General features: G+C 39.1%; 1 protein-coding gene across 1 annotated transcript; it reads right to left on the reverse strand.

Annotated features, from left to right (window-relative positions):
- Positions 1–9,317: 9,317 nt before the first annotated feature.
- Positions 9,318–18,844, reverse strand: LOC124154369. Its single transcript, XM_046528052.1, has 6 exons — positions 18,715–18,844; positions 17,720–17,826; positions 17,013–17,128; positions 13,847–13,998; positions 12,174–12,324; positions 9,318–9,595 (listed from the first exon to the last, which is right to left on the reverse strand). The coding sequence occupies exons 1-6, from the start codon at positions 18,743–18,745 to the stop codon at positions 9,451–9,453; spliced, it is 702 nt and encodes a 233-aa protein (XP_046384008.1). The 5' UTR covers positions 18,746–18,844; the 3' UTR covers positions 9,318–9,450.
- Positions 18,845–20,550: the final 1,706 nt, after the last annotated feature.

The following is a 20,550-nucleotide window of genomic DNA, read 5'->3' on the forward strand; positions in this document are numbered from 1 at the left end:
TTTTCTTTCATTTTCATATGGCTTGCACGTGAAAGGGATGTTGCTGAGGTGATAATAAATGTTGCACTTTTTCTCATCTGAAGAATCAATTGAATTGTCGGAACAGTTTGTTATTATATCATTCATAAATTCGCTGGAACGATTTTGACACTTGGTGCACGCTTTGCCTTGAACGCTCACACGTTGGATGCAATAGATTTCATTTTTAGAAGTCATTTAAAACATCATTTTTATAACACCATCTCACTAGACCATTTTTTTAATTTCTCTTTCTTGTCATTTGCTCAATATAGTTGCGGAAGTGGTCTTTCGTACTTCTTGTTTTAGCTTCGGTATTAAAAAGTCATGAGATATAGCCTTTTTACTAAGGATTCATCTAGCCCTGACATCTGAGGAAGTTTTTAAAGAGGCATGGTAGAAAAGTTAGGGAATCGATACATTTTATGCCATCAAATTCAACCGATATCACTTTAGCCCCTGTGGAAATTATTTTTGGTTGCCAATTCATATGTTATTCATCACGCAGTACGGCAAAGGATATGATAGTCGCTTCTTTGTAAAATTAATGGTTAATAAAATAAGTGCGAACAATCCACAGGGGAATAAATCGCCTTGATCGGGATACTTAAATTAATAAAATGAATTAAAACCTAAAATAATTTTGACAGGGGATGAATTGATGTCGGCTACATTTCGGCTACTGCTTTTCGGAAATCAAGAACCAGTTATGAGATACGATATATTTTTGTCTCTCTCCGAATTGCGTGCACACACTCATGATTTCGTCGCTAATACAGCTATATCAATTTTTTTTGTGAGATGAAGGGGTTAGGTGAGTGGAGGAAATGCCCCGGCTTTTCAAGGAAAATCATGTCTTGTCTACACTCTATATCATAAAATTCAAATAAAAACACTAGCAGAAAAAGTCTCCTTTTTCTCGGAAAATGTGATAAGAAGGTCAAATTAAGAAGTTGCACGTCCGCAAATTAGCTCTCTGCTGGATTGTGCAGCCAGCATGTTAGACCCATACGACGCAGCACTGATTGCAGACTGCAAGCACAGGGCAGGTAGATTTTTAATGGGTTGCTTGGATAATCAGAGCAGCGTAAGCGCATTGCTAGATTAGTTAGGCCAGGATTCGTTCTTGAGCGAAAAACAAAATACAGTATATTCCCGAATATGTTTATCCCACGATGGATCATTATTGAGTCTTGGAATACGTGGAAGATAGAGTTAAATTTGAAAAAAATTCGTATTAATAAAATTCTGTAAAAAAAATATTCTCCGCTATATACCTATTTTATTCAGGGTACCCAGTTCGAGACTCTAGGATCTATAAAATATCTCGGAGTTAGATGCACTAATAACGTCTACTTCTACACCTATACAATATCCTGCGAGGCATCTCTTGGGTATTTGGCAGGGGGTGACCAATCTCCAACATGCAAGAGAACTGCCACAGGCACACCGCACGGGCATAGCATACTACAGTCTGGCCGCTGAGAGTTGTCCGATGACTTTTAGAAGGGTCTAGTTCGGGGTAGGGGGCAAGGCTGCTAGGTAAGAAAGGGAAACGCCCGCCTCACATGTAAACAAAAGGGTTCTCACATGTAAACAAAAGGAGCCAGAAGGGACGACGAGAGAGGACCCAAAGGAAGAATCCCCTACTTTGGTCATTTGAAGAAAGGGCTTGTTTTGGTGGCTCAGGCTTTTCAGTACTTCATATGCATGTGGCAACGTTGTACGACTAGGCGAGGGTGTGAGGTGTGTTTGGGGGACAGCGATTGGCTGCAAACCGTGCTGGCGCAAGGTTCTCCTTCCCTCCTTTTGGACTTCCATCGGACAACTCTCGCCGGCGGACTGTAGCAAAATATGAGTGCTTATTCATAAAAAAAAACTTTCTTAACAGATCAAGCTAATCGAAAATTGGGATTTGTTAAAAGAATAACGGAAAATTGGGACGAAAAGCGAGAGAAATTAGCTACTTCTAATCTAATTGATGTTGACATGTTGGTATGCTGGTGGTGGTTCACACCCTGCCAAACACCCCTGGCTGGTACGTCACTGGCAGGGTAATATGCTGATGAGTCATCCGACTCAGGACCTCTCTTTGGGAAAACACATACGCGAAATCTGTTGAAAGGATAATTGTAAATTGTGGTTTTTAATGAGTGTACACAGGAAACGCGACGAAAAGTTCAAATAAGGAAACTATATGTCTTTATTTATCCCTAATCTGGAGTATGCGGCTATCTTGTGGGACCCACTTGAGATAGGGCTGATTAGGATATCCAGAGCTATCAAGATTTGGTTTGCTGGGGAATCTGTTGGCAGGGGTTGTTTGAGAAGGGTGAAGGGTTGGCGGAGGATGGGTTGATAGGGGGTGAGTCGGCTAGGGGTCGGGGCTGGTCTTTGGTCTGGTGTCATAGTGAAGGGCTCAGTATGCCGAATGCCATCTATCACGTTTAGCTCGGTTTCTTTTTTCAGGATTAGATCGCGCTCAGCTGAAAAGGTAAGAAATTCGATAATGACGGGCTGACATGTTACGTAGATCAGAAAATCACTTTTTTGAGTTCGCTAGACCGAGAAAGTGCGCTTGAATCAGTTTGCAAGACACCGGAGTGCGTTGCCTACGTTACCATCCACGAAATAGTCAACCACACTGTCCTGTGCATCGGATTCATCTCTATCGATCGTAATGGCGTCTCCGGTCCATATGATCTTTTTTGGTGAGTACACAATTACAAATAAAAAATTATATTCGTCATGATATAATGTCTTTAAATCGTAACTTTTCAATGCTATTCCTTGCGATTGGAAAAACTACATTGCCCGTGTTATAAACGGATAGCTCCACGCTCAAAGACACACAGAGCATTTTAAAATAATTAAATTGCGCCCAAAGTGATAATAAACAAGGATTAAACCAGGATTCTACCGGGCGGACTCTTCTACTTATTCCTTTTGCCAAAAAAACCCGCAGAACAATGCCATGAGCATTTGTTATGCCTGCATGTGATATCTTATTCCATTGCTATTTAATATTTTTTCAAAGGTTGAGAAATAATCTACGACGAGTTCAGGTTACTATGGTAATGAACAACTCGTGGCACCACGTGTCGATTATCCGCTGACCTTGGGCTGAGTTGACGTGGTTTATACTTTTTCCTTATCACCACATGCTTTCCTTATCGGACTTGCTTTTCCTTGGGTGCAGATGGTCAGTGTGGACCCCTTATTAGCGTCCCCTCTTATCAAGAAATTTGCACAGAATTATGCGCCCTTCAGAATCACCGTTGACCTACATCTACATACTACACCAGAAGCCGCCTCAATAGACTCGTAGCGGTGTTAAACTACGTCATTAAAAGACAATAATCGCCGGCAGTATATTGTCCAGCCATGTTGACGCTGTGACTGGTTGCAAAGAAAAATCGCCATGTTACCCGGAGAAAATTTTCAATGCAGAGTTGATGTTGCCGTATATTCCAATCGAAGTGGATAACATTGCTACCCCAGGGAAAATTTGAGAGGAATTATGGCAGGAACTCTTTTTTTGAAATTTTCTCTGTAAGCAATTGTAAATGTCTGCACCTTTGAAGTGAGTACATTTTTTTCATATTGGAATATAGATTTGTTTATCTTCATATTAAAACAATTGTAAACTTCACGCCCATTTTTTTTCGTCAATTGGTTAAAACTTTCACGGTCCATGGTATTAAGATCTTTATTTTTTGGGTTTACCCGAGTCACAAATTAAAATTCCAACAGATCCCATTTTTTGTTAGTCGACACCCCGATCTTCAGCTCAGTTCCATTTTCTAGACTTATTGTGACCCGCCGAAACCAGGGTCAATTAGCATTAATATTTATGCAGATCAAGGAAAACTTCATAAAAGGTATTAAGTATTTAGTTTTATTTGGAGTGGATCAAAAATAGTAACAATCGAAAAGGGTCGTCAAAATTTAGGCTATATTACACTGCCCAAAAGATTATGCAATGTAGGAGTAAAATTTCAAGTGTTTAAGGTTTCAATCGTTGCTAGACGTAATCATTGCCTAATATTAGGTTTTACGAAGAATTTGAGATTAGAAAAATGTTACATTAATGGAAAAAAGTGTGGAGGACTTCTATCCTCAACAAGAGGTTCCTGACCTGACCGCATTCGGACGCCAATGAGCTTTGCGTTTATTTTTTTCCGCCACTGTAAGAATTACGTCGTTGTATACTTTTTTTCGGAGGTCAAGTTCACCATATGCCATTGAAAACTCCGATGATTTTTACACCAAAAGTTATACTAAGACTTGCTTAATATCAATAACACCAAGTAATAGTTTTTAACAGAGATATTGAGTTAATTGAATTAAATGACATGTGATGGAATTATGTAAATATTAATGATTTATGGTGTTGACAGCATTATTTTTGCAAACAAAGGTATTTTATTTTCGGTTCTTCATCATCATCATTAGTCAACAATCCTAAGATTGGTTTGACGCAGCTCTCCATTTCTCTCGCCTATCCGCTAATCTCTTCATAGCTACATATTTATTCTCTTTTACATGCTTTATAACCTGTCCGATATAACTCATTCGGGGCCGTCCCTTGCCCTTTTTCCCTTCCACTTGTCCTTCAACGATTGTCTTCATCAGACCATCGTGCCTCAAAATGTGGCCAACTAAGTTGTCCCTTCTTCTGCTTAACGTTTTTAGGAGGCTTCTCTTTTCTCCTACTCTCCTTAGCACTTCATGGTTACTCACACGGTCAATCCATTTTATCTTCATCATTCTTCGGTAGCACCACATTTCGAATGCTTCCACTCTTGACTTCTCTGCTGCTGTCAACGTCCAAGCCTCGCTTCCGTATAGAAACATACTCCATATGTAGCATCTGATGAATTGTTTCCTTACTTCTATGCTGGTATTTTCAGCTGTAAGAAGATTCTTCTTTTTGTAGAAAGCCCTCTTCGCCTGCGCTATTCTACTGTGTATTTCTTTCTTGCTCCGTCCATCGCTGGTAATTCGGCTTCCCAGTTAAGAGAACTCGTTCACCTCTTCACGCTTATGCTGTCCTAAGTTGATGTTTGTTTTAGCCTCCTCTTTTTTACTGCAAACTAATATCTTAGTCTTCTTTTTGTTGATTTTCAGCTGATATCTGGCCATTGTCCTTTCCATGTTTGTCAACGTCTTCTTCAAATCCTTCTCTGTCTCGGCTATGACTGCTATGTCATCAGCAAATCGCAGCATACTAATTTTTTCTCCGTGGATATTGACACCCGAAGCTTTCTGCTTGATTTAGTTGATGGCTTTCTCTATGTTAACATTAAAAATTAAGGGGGAAAGCGCACAACCTTGTCTCACCTCTTTTCTTATTCTCGCTTCTGCACCGTTTGGTCCACATTTGATCACAGCTACTTGGTTTTCATACAAACTATGAATAAAATTTATGATCATTGTAGAGTACGCCGATTTCTTTCAAAATTCTAAGCATTGAATTCCATTCCACGTTATCAAAGGCCTTCTCTAAATCGACAAATGCTATGAAGGTTGGTTTGTTTTTCTCCATTCTCTTCTCTATGATCATCCTAAGAGCCAAAATTGCATCCCTTGTGCCCCTGCTTTTCCTAAATCCGAATTGGTCCTCATCCAGGAGTTCTTCTGCTCTTCGTTCAATTCTCCTGTAAATGATTCCTGTCAGAATCTTCGACGCATGTGTCGTCAGGCTTATGGTCCTAAATTCTTCGCACTTCTCAGCTCTCTTCTTTTTGGGAATGGGAATGATGATGATCTTCTCGAAGTCACTAGGTAAATCTCCTGTTGAGTACATATCGCAGATAGTTTTATACAGTTGAGTTTAGACCTTTTCTCCTGCATTTTTTATTAACTCTGCTGGAATATCATCTATTCCTGGGGCCTTATTCTTTCGCAGGTCTCTTACTGCAGCGTCAAATTCCGATCTAAAGATGCTTGCTCCAATGTCATCCTTTTCAACTTCACTTTCCTCTCCGAGAACTTTTGAGCTAAGTTTGCTCCCGTTGTATAATTTCTCCAGGTATTCCTTCCATCTCTCGGCTATGTCTTCGTTTTCAATTAGCATGTTTCCATTCCTGTCCCTTATGCTATTACATTTTGTGTTTCGTTCCTTGAAATGGTTCCTCACAATTCTATAGGCCGCTTCCACTTTCCCTTTTACGAGGTTTTTTTGTACGTCCTCACATATGTTCCTCATCCACGCTTCTCTGGCTTTCCTCGCTTGGCGGCAAATCTCGTTCCTTATTCTCTTGTAGCAAGCCTGTCCTTCTTCAGTATACGTATTCTTATACTTTATACTTTCTTCAATGAGGTCTAGGATTTCATCCGTGATCCATGGCTTTTTCTTAACACATTTTCTTATCCCTAGAACTTCTCTAGCGGCCTCCTGAAATCCACTTCTTAAGGTAGTCCAGTTATTCTCAACTGAGTTTTTAGACTGATCTAGTCCTATCTTGCGCTCCACTACTTCTTGAAAGGTCTGTTGATTTTTTGGCTCCTTAAGTTTCCCTAATTGCCAGGTGTTCTTTGCTGATTTCTTCAATTTCTTGAATTTCAGATGGCATTTCATCATCACTAGATTATGATCACTGCCGATATCTGCCCCCGGGTAGCTTTTAAAGTCCTTTATCTGGTTTCTAAACCTCTGCTTCACTAAAATATAGTCTAGTTGAAATCTTTTTTTGTCTCCTGGCATTTTCCATGTGTATCTTCTTCGCATGTGATTCTTAAATAGAGTGTTGGCAACCACTAATTTGTGTTCTGTGCAGAACTCTAACAGACTTTCTCCTCTTTCATTTCTATTTCCTTATCCATATTTTCCGGTTATTCTTCCATCCTGTCCTTCGCCGACGACAGCGTTCCAATCACCTAAAAGAATTAGGTTTTCTTCACCCCTTACCTTTGTGATTACTTCCTTTATATCATCGTAGACGTCTTCAACTTCTTCATCCTCGTAGTCTGTCGTGGGCATGTAGACTTGTACCACTACGGTATATACTGGCTTAGTCTCTATCTTCAACATAACTATCCTTTCATTGTACTGTAGGAAGCTTTTCATACGCATTCCGGCGCTCTTTCTGAGCATTATCCCAACCCCAGCATTACCGTTCAGGGATCCTGTGTGTATAATCCTATAGCTTCCACTCCAAAAGTCTCCCTCCTCAGGCCATTTCATTTCGCTGATTCCTTGCACGTCGATATTCAATCTTTCCATTTCTACTTTAAGGTTTTCTAGCTTACCGCAAGTCCTGAGTGATCTCACGTTCCATGTACCTATTCTCATAACTTTATCACAATTGACCGATGTACCCTCTCGGGTAGTCCCCGCCCGGAGATCCGAATGGGGGACTAGTTTACCTCCGGAATTTTTTACCTGAGAGAATTCCATCATGTCAGACAATTTAAAGTTGGAGTAGCTGCGCCTCCTCGGGATAATAATGTGGTGGTTTCCCCTTGCCTTCCACATCGCAGTACTACAGCCGTTAAAGTAAATGTTACCACGCCTGAAGTGCAATGAGTGCCGCTGTACTGACCATTGTGATCTCCACCTTCACTCATATGAAGAAGAGCTGCTACCCTCTCCTCCGGGTGATGTGAGGCATAATTGTTGGCGGCCTCTCATCGCCAAGTCACGGTATCTTCACAGGTTTAGTGTATCATTTAAATGGCCTATCTCACCCAGGGATAGACCCATACCTCCTCGGATAACCGCCGCTTTTTGTCCACGACTGCTTATTCGACAAGTAAACTTGCTTATATCGCAGCTAACCTCTATATCTAGAGGTTGACCCACCATCCGCAACCCGGTGGACGCACTCGGTGGCTTAAAGCTCAGCCGCGAGTTATTTTCAGTTATCTTTCCAAAATAAAACCTAAATCTAATACTAGTTATTTCGGCAGTTTTGTCCGGAATAGTCCCAGTAGTGACCTAGTTTATTATATTTGATTCAAGAATTTATTTACAATTGAATAAATATTTAACAAGTTTTTAAGCGGATTAATAGTTTTCAGTTTTCATTCCTGTATAAACATGGGACGAACGCAAATTTTCCCCGGAGAATACACTTACAGGTCTGAAGCGGCTATTGAGAATACTTACATCACTGATACTAAGCGTTTTTTTTTTGCTATGATTAGTAATAAATATAGCATTCAAGGTTATATTGACGAAGTTTAAAGTTTTTCAAAATAATTTTATGGTTGTACGATGGGTGAGAATGATCAACAAATATAGAGCGTATGCAACCCGCGTGCCACCAAAGATGTCTTCCAGGGGTGACGCGCGCTCACTCTTGGTGCAATATTTCGGGAACCAAAGATAAAAAATGAAAAATATTTGAGACGATACACCATAAATTTCCAATAAGTCGTTGTAAAATACAAAAAAGTGATAGAGAAATTTGAGAGTGACATCATCTTCAGTTATGTCCGAAAAACACCCAAAATGACCAACATTTCAAAACTCCAAGTGCGATGCGGCATGTTTTCCCGGAATCCGATTGCAAAAAGAATGTTCGCGATTAATTTTGTAACCAAATGGAACGAATCTCGGCGGGGGTCCCAAAGGAAATTCGAAAATTTACCTAAACGTCATTATGATGATAAAAAATTACCTAGTCTCATGTCTATGCTTGTCGCAATTGCAATTAATGAAAAAGTTGACGCCGTAAGATCACAATAAAGACAACAAAATATACAGCCATCACGAAATCTCGAACCCTAGTCCCCTTAGAGGCAGCCGTGAACGCTACCACTACCCCACCTGACCCATCTTCTAAAAGGTGCAATATTATGAAATTATACGCGGCTTTGAAAAGTACCGCATGAAAATTAATTAATTACAGCCAAACTAAGGACCATTTAACGAAACCACTACTAGTTCAGGGATGTGTTCACCATTCCGAAGGCCATAAAAAATACGGCATAGAAAAAGGCGGAGCAAGTTTCGTGGTCTGCCCTTGTTAGAAGGACCAAGGTTGTATGAATGCAAATAAAGGCAAATTTAAAAAAAATTAAAACTTTCTCTCTCATTTACTCTCTACAAAACTCTCAAATTTAAAAAAATTAAAGCCTTCTTTAGGTTTTCATCGTAACTTTTCTTCCTCCCCATCTACCAAAGTCTTATGGCTAAATGCGGTTTCAGGTCTTAGTGAACGACACCAAACTCAGACACAAATGGACTCAGCTTGGCTTCAGGAATCATGTAAGAACAAAAAACGTGAAGAAATGTTCCACTTTAATCTCATTTATTTAAATCAAATGTTTTGAAAAAATTCAGCATAATTTCAATAACATTATTATCTTGCAAAATTTTAAAACAAGTAGAGAAAGGTTAACGGAGAATAAGTTTATCATAAAAATTATATTACATTGTAATCTATCGGGTACGACATTTCTTACACCATGTCCATTGAATGACTAGTTTTCGGGAACATTGTCGAGATAATTGGAACAAGTTGTTTCATGCTTCCATTTGAATATGATCCTGGTCACAGCTTCTTTCATCTCCTCTGAACATCTATCAATATTGGCCTCTAAGCACTCCATGAAATCGAGAAATTTCCTGAAATGACAAGTTCAATCAATGTCAATTAATGTCACTACGCATGCTTTTTAATCAACCTATTTATTTTTATTTTGGCAGGATAGCGAAATTTTTAAAAATTTCACTAAATCAAAGCAAAGGCTGAATTGAGGATTGAAGGTAAAAAATCTGAAAGCAATACGGGCAAATTGGTAAAATAATTTTTGAAAAGCAATAAAACCACGATATTATTTCATATATCGTACATAAAAGTTACCATTGAGGCCAAGGTCAAAGCATATATACCTACTTGTGAATAGGGGAAACTGGGTACGGGTGTGACAATTTTCATTTGATCGCCTTTAATTCTGTGAGTAGGCTATTAAGCTGAGCAAAGAGTGTTTCGTTATGTAATTTTTACATAATTATTGGTATAAACATTACATTTGTATCCCTGAACACTATGGTTAGCTCATAATAACAAGTTATCAAAAAAATGATAAGTTTCCTAACCCACCACGCTCCAGGAACTGTTGTGACAGGTTTCCAAAATACTCTACAATGGCCTGAAATAATTTTAATTGCAAGGAACATTTAACACAATACAGAATAATCTTCTAGCTGAAAACATTGATACTCAATAACAAAAATAAAATCTGGGATACATCAGTTTTCATTAACAATTAGTTGAGAAGTTGAGTAAACATTTCTAGTAATGCTTAAAAGGAATTTCATCGAAATATAAATTCCATATGTCCAAAATAAATATCCGCGCTACGTGTTAAGTACTAAGAAAGCTAATTTGGATAGCTGATGGTCTTTTTCTGCGGAAAGGCGAAAAAACCTTGACAGTTCCTGTTTCTGAGAAAACAGTTTCTCACGCATATTCTGGGAATATAAAATATTTAAAAAACTTTTATTCCTGTCACAGCCGTACACAGAAAGAATGTCAAAACCGTAGCCGAAGCACTTTTTTGCAAAAAAAACAAACGATATGTCGATTCAAAATAACTTACTAACAAAGTAAACGCGCCTATTGAACTTATAATGTCAATCTATTTTCGAGGAAAAATGATCAACATTCTATCTATATTATCAACAAAAATCATCTAAATATATCGAACAAAAATCTTACTTTTGACTGTTGAAAACCAATGTAGGCCTCCGCAAGCGTTTATGGTGTGGGGCGGCTAATGCAATACGGAGACATAGGTCAAGACGTGCAATCTATTCCTCTATCCCCTAAAATACTCCTCTATTCCCGAGGAGGTTGGAATATACTAGATGGGGCACCACAGGTCCTGAGCGTGGAGCGAAGTGTGGCGGGAATGGGGGTGCTTGGGTAGGATGAGGCACGCCTACTTTGACCAAAACATTGACAATCCCATAAGTGTCAATGCTTTCTATTTGGTAAAATATTCGGTCATGATCGTTGTTACGTGAAAATAAACTTTGAAACACACACTATAAACACTTTTTTCATGTTAATTTGGTAGGCTCCGCGAAGCTCTCTTAAAATCTTTCCCCTAGGAAAAAATATTATCAATCACCGCAGTTACAACCTACACCTACAACCAGCTCAGCAGCAAATAAAGTTTTACGAGTTCAGACTAGTCATTTTCTTGCATTTATACTGGCATTTAATTTCATTATTGCCAATGGAAATATAACAATTGCACCAACAAAGCATATTTTCAAGGATATCCCTACCGGTAAAACGGCTAACAGAAAAAGAGTTTATATGTTAACAGAAGTATCGCGAATGATCTGGGAATGAATGGGTAAAATCCGATGGCAATCACCTGTGATATACTAATGATTATAGTATCATTTTTTACTTAATGTAACGAATTTTTAGAACATAACTTAGCCATCTCAAAATATCCGTCGTAGACTTAGCCCAAAAATTGTCAAACTGAGATGGGGGAACTTCTGCCACGCTAAAAACTCGGAAACCGCCTCCAGACATGCCAACCTCCTTGGCCATTCCTAATAATTTCCTAACACGACGGCTGTCACTATCGTACCCTGGCATAACCGCACCCAGTCAACACTACTAATGTGGGTATTTTTTATTTTGGAATGGGCAATTTTTCCTCTAAAATTTCATATATTAAAGTTAATGTTTTCCGAAACAGTGAAAAATCGATAAGGTGACCTTCAAAGATTACGTAATCACATGGGTTAAGAATTCTTACTTTTGGGGACATTTGGGAACGGGAAGAGAGTCATAGCATTTCTCGCGATAGATAACAATGTTTAACTCCTTAGCAAAGAAAGGGAAGTGGCCGATTAGACTGGACGGTACAGAATAGTATTCCTTGTATTCATAATAATGTATTGATAAACACTACAAGTACTTCAATTGTATGTACAATTTTTAATTCAAGGAAAACTTAAAAAAAAGGTATAAAATATTTAGTTTTCTTTGAAATGGATCAAATATAATAACAATCGAAAAATCTTGCTCAAGAGAGTAGGTAAGGCAAGGGAGGGCTTCATTATATTCATGTATTGCTTAGGAGAGGTAGGAGGGATCAAAAATGTATTTGGGCTACACAGGAACGGTCCTTCATTAATATGGAGGCCTTTATGCACTGATTGTAAATATACTCACTGGCAAATGTATTTTTGATCTAAGTCCACCGGCTGTGGTATTGGGTTGTCGCAGATTTCAAAGTTGTCGAAGTCATCCGCTCCGGCCAACTTGGGTTCACATTGAATTGCAACAATGGAGGAGCAGTGGCCTTGAGTTTCATTCATGAGCACTAAAAAGGAAGAGTTGTCATGAATTAGAATTGGGAAACAGGAGTAAGGGGGTTTATAAGGTTTCTTGGTTGGATAGCTTAAGGATAAGTTATTGTTATCCAGCCAAATAGCCTTTAAATTTAATACCACGCAGTTCAAAATAAGTTGGTGAGTATTAAGACTATTTACAAATGAATCTGACCACATTTTGAGGCCTGTTAGATCTACAAATTAATCGTTCAAATATTAAATCATTGCTCGAGGGAACAACGCTGATATGATGTAAATGAATCGTTTAGATGGAATTGAATTCGTTTAATCAGTCATTAATCGCGCGTCTAATGCGGACATTCATTCGACTTTCAAATGATTCCCGCATTTGGCTGAATACGTGACGTTATCCGAATTTGAACGCGAATCCGGAAATACAGAATAACTGGCGAAAGTTGATGAGCGAGATGAGGTGTGTACAGTATAATTCAAGCCTGAGAAAATATTGCTATATTGAGGAGGTACAAGCCAAGCGGTACAAGTGATTTTTTTCTAAAATAAGCCTGGTATAGAAATTAGATAAAGAAAACAAACGAGATCAAGAAGATATTTAGTAGTGCATTTGATATTCCATCAGATGTCGGCACAAAACAGAGACTCACTCAGTTCCCTAGGCAACCAAGTTTCTGTACATTTCTTCCATCAATTTCTGTTCCTAACTCTGTTTAGAAAAAAAAAACTCTTACCCGTTCGCTTCTGCTCCCCTCAATCTTATCACTCTGTCCCTTTAGCTATCCTCCTATCTTTACGTCGACCGATATTAATGTATGTACATGAGGGGTAGTGTCCATAGAGCTTATTTGAGAGGACGCTAGCTAGCTAGTTAGAGGAGTGATGGCATGGCGGAGAAATTTTTTTGAGTTTGATAAGAGAAGGAACCTTACCTTAAAAATACCAAGTAAGACAAAAAATTGCTAAAAATATGAGGAAATTTTGAAAAGTGTGCTTAGTAAATACAACGATTGAGGTAGTATAAACTACTTAAAAAGAATGCACTCTAAGCTTTTGAAACCAAGTAAGCTAATGTATACTAAATAAACGTGAGAACTAAATTCTGACTTAAAGCTGCGAATGAAAAATACCTAAACTTTACCTACTATTTAAGCAAAAAGGTTGTCTAATTTACTTCAAGGATAAGAAAATAATTATCTACGACATCCAAAACTCAAAATCACTGGGATCAACACACAATTGCACGTGAACTATTGTTATTGTTAATCAATGTCTAGTTAAAGTGTATTACCTTGAATTATTGGGAAAACACAATAAAAAAATAATAAAACAGAGCGTTCATCTTGTGGAATATGAAGTGCTTTGTTCTTAATTTGTTCCATTCATTCAAATTCCTCTTGATTTTCATTGGTTCCGGGCCCAGGAACTAATGAAAATGAAGAACAGGATGTCTCTGCTCACGTTCCTAATTCTCTGAGGGCAAGATACTGGTTGAGAGCGAGTTATGAATGAAAATTTGAAAAAAATGGAAATACATACCATTCAGTAATTCGGCGTCGTTATCACACAACGCACGGATACTCTCCTCCGACATTCCACTCACGAAAGGAACCATGACCACCGACTGGTTTGAGAATGACTTAAGATCATCGCCAGCTTCTCTAATGCATTGTAATATCTCGTCCTGTTTCCTACAAAAAGATAGAAAAATCTCTTTTCTGTATTTAGCATTGGTAAAGCACTTATCAAAAAGGGGACACTTAAGGGACTCCATCACCTCCACCCCACAAACTTTTTTCTCCTATGGCAACTGCTCGCGATACATCCGATTATGGACAATTATTCCAGGGGGACACTTTTCCAAAATGACTCTGTTTTTGCCGAAATGCAAAGAATACATAGAAATTGAATGCAATTTGGTTCGGCGTTGACAAAAAAAGTTGAAGTAATAATTTTATTTTATTTAAATGATATTTAAAATTTTATTAATAATTAATTTTTGGGAAGACCAGACTTTTCTGTAAAGCAATATATGTTCAATTCTATTAGAAGTGTATTTATTAACTGAAAATTGAAAAGTATTTTCCTGAATGGGATGCAATTAGCGAATGCCGATTGAGCCGATAAAATTGAAAAGAAAATATGCGGTGGACTTCGAGGTTATATGCCCCATTGTTTTTTTTTCAAATTTTTCGGCTCCATCGACATTCGCTAATTGCATCCGACTCAGGAAGTACCTTGCAACTTTCATTTAATAAACACTTCTATAATAATCGAACATATTTTACATCATAGAAATTTTTTGCCATCCTTCCTTCGTGAAAACCACTACTTTAGCCTTCATGGTTACATAAAATAAATAAATAGTTATTCAATGAAATTTATAAAATTTCTTCCCTAGATTTGACGGTATATTACCACAATAAGAAAAACCAAAATGATATCTAAGCTATTCTCGACGTAAATTTCTTGCCACGCTTTTGGCAGTGGAAGAGGTTCCAAACTATTAAGGGTTTTTATGTTTTCCCGCGTACTTAATTTGTCTCATATTGTCATTAATGCAATATGAAATACACAAAAAGCTGATTAATTTTTATACGAAAATTTCATTGTGGAAATATCATTTGCCATAACTCAGTTCAAGAGAATTAGCTCCAGGGTTCACTTAAAATAATTACAACAGTTATAATTTAGGAAGTTACCATTCAGAATCCTTTTTATCGAAAATTTTGAAAGCTTTTATTAAAGAAGCTAGGTAGCTGGCATTAGTTGCACGTGATATATTCATAAATTAAAGGCCGTTTGGTCACAGAAAAAATATACTTATATGAAACACATTTAATTTTCACTATTATTGGGCTACAAATCTACTTCACTTCTCGACGAAATCGCCATTCACTCTGCATCATATAAAGCCCGCCGCCTGAGAGTTGAATCAATCACAACTCTCATGACTTCCTCTTTGGTTTCGGATTGGTGTCAACTGAGCCACTGTTTTAAGTGCAAGTAGAGGAGGTAGTCGCTAGATGCAAGGTAAGGACTATGCGGTGGGTGGTTAAAGAGTTCCCAACGAAAATCTTGAATTTTTTTATTGGTTTTGACTGCAATGTAAGCCTGTGGCTAAGTCCATTTGGTTTAATTTATGAATAATTATTTTACTTTATGTATATACCACGTAATACCAATGAGAAAATGCTTTAACATAATAATTGACTCTTGCTCCGACATGAACCAGTGATCGTTGATTTTTGCGACCATTTCTGCACCGCTTAAGTTAAAGGACTTGTATCTCCCGATTCTTTATCATCTGAAATTAGGATTATGCACCCAAAATTTTCACCAGGGGTCGAAATGAATGAAATTTTACCTGCAAAAGCCAACGGATATCCATAGACTAAGTGAATGCAGTCTTTAACGGCTGTATTTGGGACGCACAATTGAACATCAAGGCCGGAATAGTTCAAATACAGTACTTTATCACATCTTACTGGGTAAAACAAAGCGTTAATCGAGGTGAGTGGTAGGGTGGAGAGAAATAACCTTTCTGTACCGCACAAGTAACATGTGGTTCTGGTCAGACTCAGCGGCAGTTCGAAGGGTAGCGAGGATTCTTGCAGTTCAGTTGTTGAAATGAAGCCAAAAGAACGGCGCAGCTCACAAATCATTATTTTAGAGTAAACAGTTTACCAACATACATTCAGGGATGGTAGAGCTGCGGCATTTCTATTTTTTATACGAATAGGCTTAACATCAAGCTGCATTTATTCAATGGAGAAATGTCAAAGGTATAATCTTCCTAAATTTGAATTTGCACACGCAGAGTGGCTCAGGGGCGCAGCTAGGAATTAAGGTTGGGGGGGTTTAGGTGCAACTAATACCGGGGTGTGTGAGTGATATTTCACTAATCCTTACTCTATTATATTAGTAATATCAATCCAATTAAGAAAAATGGATTAAACTTAAAAATTTATCTGAGCTCTGGGGGGAGGGGGGGTGTTTATCCCCCAAACCCCCCCCCCCTCGCTGCACCACTGGAGTGGCTGTTCGCGCAATCCGGCCCGTGATGAAACAGAAGATGTGCGCGCGGGGACGTTTTCTCCGGGGTATATTCAATAAAGGGCGAGGACAACTTTAGTCGAATTCACTTTATTTCACGCGCGACTTACAGGGAAGCGCACGCCAAAACTCCGCGTCCACACGCTCCCGGATTTTGGTAAACACTGAATGACACCCAAGCCGCGGAGCGGGTGTCATTCAGTGTTTGTAAACCGCGTATTGAACCCGGGTTCAGATGGTGCGGCGTCGACAAGGGCATGGATGAGAGGTTCGGATGCTTACTGACCATGGAGTAACGGCACTGCCCTCACTCCGAAAAAGTCAAGTCCACTTGGCGGAGACCACGAAAAAGGGGCCGGACCTTGGGAAACCCCGAACACGGTGACACTCACCGTGGGGGAGGGGAGGAAGTACCCAACGGTGGGTTTACTGAAAACTTCGCAGAATAGACTAGTGGCAACATCGAACTGACAGATTCAATTACATTCCTCTTGATTGAAAATCAATGGAGTATGAACAAAAAATTGAAGGTGACTAGAGCAGTCACCATGACTGACTTGATGTCAATCATTGTGATATTTTGTGTTATTTCGTTTTTCAAATACTAATTGTATTATTTATTGCATGCCTTACGTAGAATGTTTCTTACCTGCATGCGTGCTTGGATTTAATGTACTCTGTTTCGTTATGAAGTGCCAACGTCGCATTGATCTTTTCCTCGGTGAATTCCAATGAAATGCATTCCTTCATAATTTCTTTCCTTTTCTATGAACAAAATAGATTTTACATTATTGTCAGCAGTGATGGTAATTTAAATGTGCATGTATTCATTCTCATTTTCTCGTGGTATATTTATAAATGGAAATGATTTTTTTGCCAATTTCTTTATTTTAAAGTCTATTTTTTATGCAATATAAAGGAGTTCCTGTTTTTTTAGCTAGTGAATAATTCCACGCAAACCTTTAAATAAAGCTTTTAAGACATAAGAATAGACTTGGATGTCAATGGAACTCAATATCAAAATTACATTACTTTACAAGGGGAAATTAACAATTAACAATGAAGAACATTGACATACACCCATGCCCTGGGCAAGGGTAACTTACACAGGCGGGACTCGAACCCACGACCTTCGGTGTGGCAGTCCAGGGCTTTACCCCCCGCCACTAAGGCCGGCCGACTATTTTCATGGTTATCACGTGAAATTGGTAAAAAAAACTCCAAAAGAAGTTCAACATATTTGATTTTCAATATGAAACAGTGTGTATAATAGAAATAACTTAATTAAGTACGGATAAGGGAGGAGTTAGGGTTCTCTTCAAGTATAAGTATGATTATGATTATGAAAGTACTTACATTAGCCCTTCTACTGCATTCAATATAATCAATGAACGTGGCATCGGAGATGTCCGGTTCCTCAGTTGGTGTTGCAAGAATGAGAGTTGGAATCACTAAAATAGCACCTGTGGTGACAAAAATGCAGGGATAGATGGCTACATAGTCATTCAAATGGGCACTAAGCAAAACGCAAATTATACAAGTAGAACGCATGTTCTCAGCTGAAATGTTTTCATCGACCAAGATGAGAAAGGAAATATCTCAGGTCCTTGGATACCGATCAAATCCCCCTGAGACCTTTCGGACTGTCTGTGAAGAGTGATCCGGCGACGTGTTTTCTTCGATCGAAAATTCGAATCCAACGCATAAAACACAGTAATAGGTGCATGAATATTGCATAAATAAACATATTGATAAATTGCATAAATTAATTAATAAAATACGTGCATAAACTTTAATTTCTCCAATACCCATTATAATATTGACTATAGTGGCTTCAGTGTAGTTCTTAGCTTTTTCCCACTTCTAACCACTATGAAATTTATGTTTACTCTGTGCACGTACGAAGATAATAGGGTGCAGACGAAATAGTTCAAATTCCAAAGATGGAAAGGAAACTCCTCATTCAAAGTCAGAAATTGATACGACGGTGCCACTTCACGACGACCGGATTTTGGATAATTGCCATGACAACAGGGTAGCTATCCGCTACTGTAATGTTGGGAAGGGAAGCATCGGTTTAATTTTTGCTGAACCGACTCGCCTAGTGTACCGCGCTAAGGCGTTTCAACCCAATTTTCGAAACCCATAACTGCGGTAAAATCATGAAATTGAAACCATATATTAGAAATACTTCGATACAAATCTTTGTAGAATTGATGCTAGTTTCAATAAGGTATCGTTTCGGCCAAACCTCGAACGCCGGAAAGTGCATTTAATTTTTGCTGTTTGAAATTTACATAACACGGTATTTTTACACGGTACGTGTAAGCATTTAAGAAGAAGGTACTCACCAATAATGATCAGATGAATGGTAGGCGCCATTTCTATCGGTAAATATGAATCCGATACAGTGAAAAGTGAGGTAGACTATTCCGTGGAAGGCAATTGAAGCAGTGCACTTTCTGTGTCTCCTGAACTCATAAAAATGATCTTCTGTGAGGAAACATATTGCCCCGTCATTATCGCAGATTTGACCTTTTGATTTAATGACGAAATAATCACCTCTTACGAAGTCAGCTGCCCGTTAAGAACCAGGAAAGAGAGTGGTAATCCACCCTGGTGGGGAGCAGAGTTAGAAAGTCTCCGAAAGGAGACAAGAAAACTCTTTAATAAAGCAAAGAGAACCAGGTTGCCGCAAGATTGGGAAACCTTTAAGGACACCCAACGTAGGTATAAATCAGCGATTAAAATCTCAAAAAAGAAGTCTTGGAGGCGCTTTTGCGAGAATGTGGAGTCAGTTCCACAACTCTCAAGATTTCATAAAATCATTGCAAAAGACCCGTGGGCCGGAGTAGGGTCTCTTTTGCTTCCTCCGGGAGAATATAAGTCTTCTGACAAGGAAGCATTAAAACTTCTGTTGGAGACTCACTTTCCAGGCTCCAAAGAGTCGGAGGAGATGCAAAAACGGAAGCCTCCCACCCGTCCGGCTTGGACGGACTGGAGATTGGCCTCCAGCATCGTTAAATATGATATAACAAGATGGGCTATAATTAGTTTTAGGCCTTACAAATCGGCCGGCGAAGATGGAATTTTCCCGGCACTTCTACAAGAGGGACAGGAGCTGGTATTACTCCCCATGGTAAGGATATTCCGCTCCTGTCTTGCATATGGGTATATCCCAAAGAAGTGGAGAGCTACCAAAGTTGTCTTTATCCCAAAACCAGGGAAGACGGACTACACTTTGGCCAGCTCATTTAGGGGCATTAGCTTAATGTCTTTCCTGCTGAAAACGCTGGAGAAGATAGTTGATAGATATATCAGAGATGGCCCCCTTAGGGACCATCCTCTGCATCCACATCAGCACGCCTACCAGAAGGGCAAGTCTGTGGAAACTGCACTCCACAACCTAGTATGCAGGATAGAGAACGTACTGGAACATGGTTTGTATGGGTTTGGAGCGTTTCTAGATATAGAAGGAGCCTTCAACAATACATCCTTTGAACAAATCTGCCTGGAAGCAGACAGGCATGGAATCCATACACATATTGTGAGATGGATTAGATACATGCCTGAGCAAAGAACTGTTACCGCCCGCCTTGGAGGGAGCTCGCTGACGGTGACTGTGACAAGAGGGTGTCCACAGGGTGGGGTGCTGTCCCCATTACTATGGAATATGGTAGTCGATAGTCTGCTGTCAAACCTCCACAATACCGGTGTATTCACACAAGGATATGCTGATGATATCGTGATCTTGGTTTCAGGCAGATTCCTAGACACAGTATGTGAGCTTTTGCAGAAAGCCCTGGACAGAACAGCCCAGTGGTGTTCCGAAACAGGACTCTCTGTTAATCCAGAGAAGACCAATCTTGTTCTTTTCACTAAGAAAAGGAGGAGAGAGGGATTTACTTCCCCTTACCTCTTGGGAAAGAGACTAACACCGTCCTCATCGGTCAAATATCTTGGAGTCGCTCTAGATTCCAAGCTCAACTGGAGAGAGCACATGGATAGCAAACTCAAAAAAGCATGTGCCTCATTATGGACATGTAGAAGAGGCCTTGGTAAATCATGGGGCCTTCAACCCAGAGCCATTAGCTGGCTATACAATGTAGTGGTGAAACCTAGTTTCCTCCACTGCTCAATTGTATGGTGGAAAAAGACCAAACAAATTACTGTTAGGAACAAGCTTA

The sequence above is a fragment of the Ischnura elegans genome, chromosome 2, assembly GCF_921293095.1.
Source record: "Ischnura elegans chromosome 2, ioIscEleg1.1, whole genome shotgun sequence".
NCBI classification, from domain to species: domain Eukaryota; kingdom Metazoa; phylum Arthropoda; class Insecta; order Odonata; family Coenagrionidae; genus Ischnura; species Ischnura elegans.

Bases quoted from the DNA above. Each gene is read 5' to 3' on its own strand.
- LOC124154369 (XM_046528052.1), bottom strand. From the start codon at position 18,745: ATGGCGCCTACCATTCATCTGATCATTATTG. The intron at 12,325-13,846 runs GTATGTATTTCC...CTTCCTTTTTAG, and splicing joins CGACGCCGAATTACTGAATG to TGCTCATGAATGAAACTCAA. The intron at 9,596-12,173 runs GTGAGTATATTT...TTGTCATTTCAG, and splicing joins GATCAAAAATACATTTGCCA to GAAATTTCTCGATTTCATGG.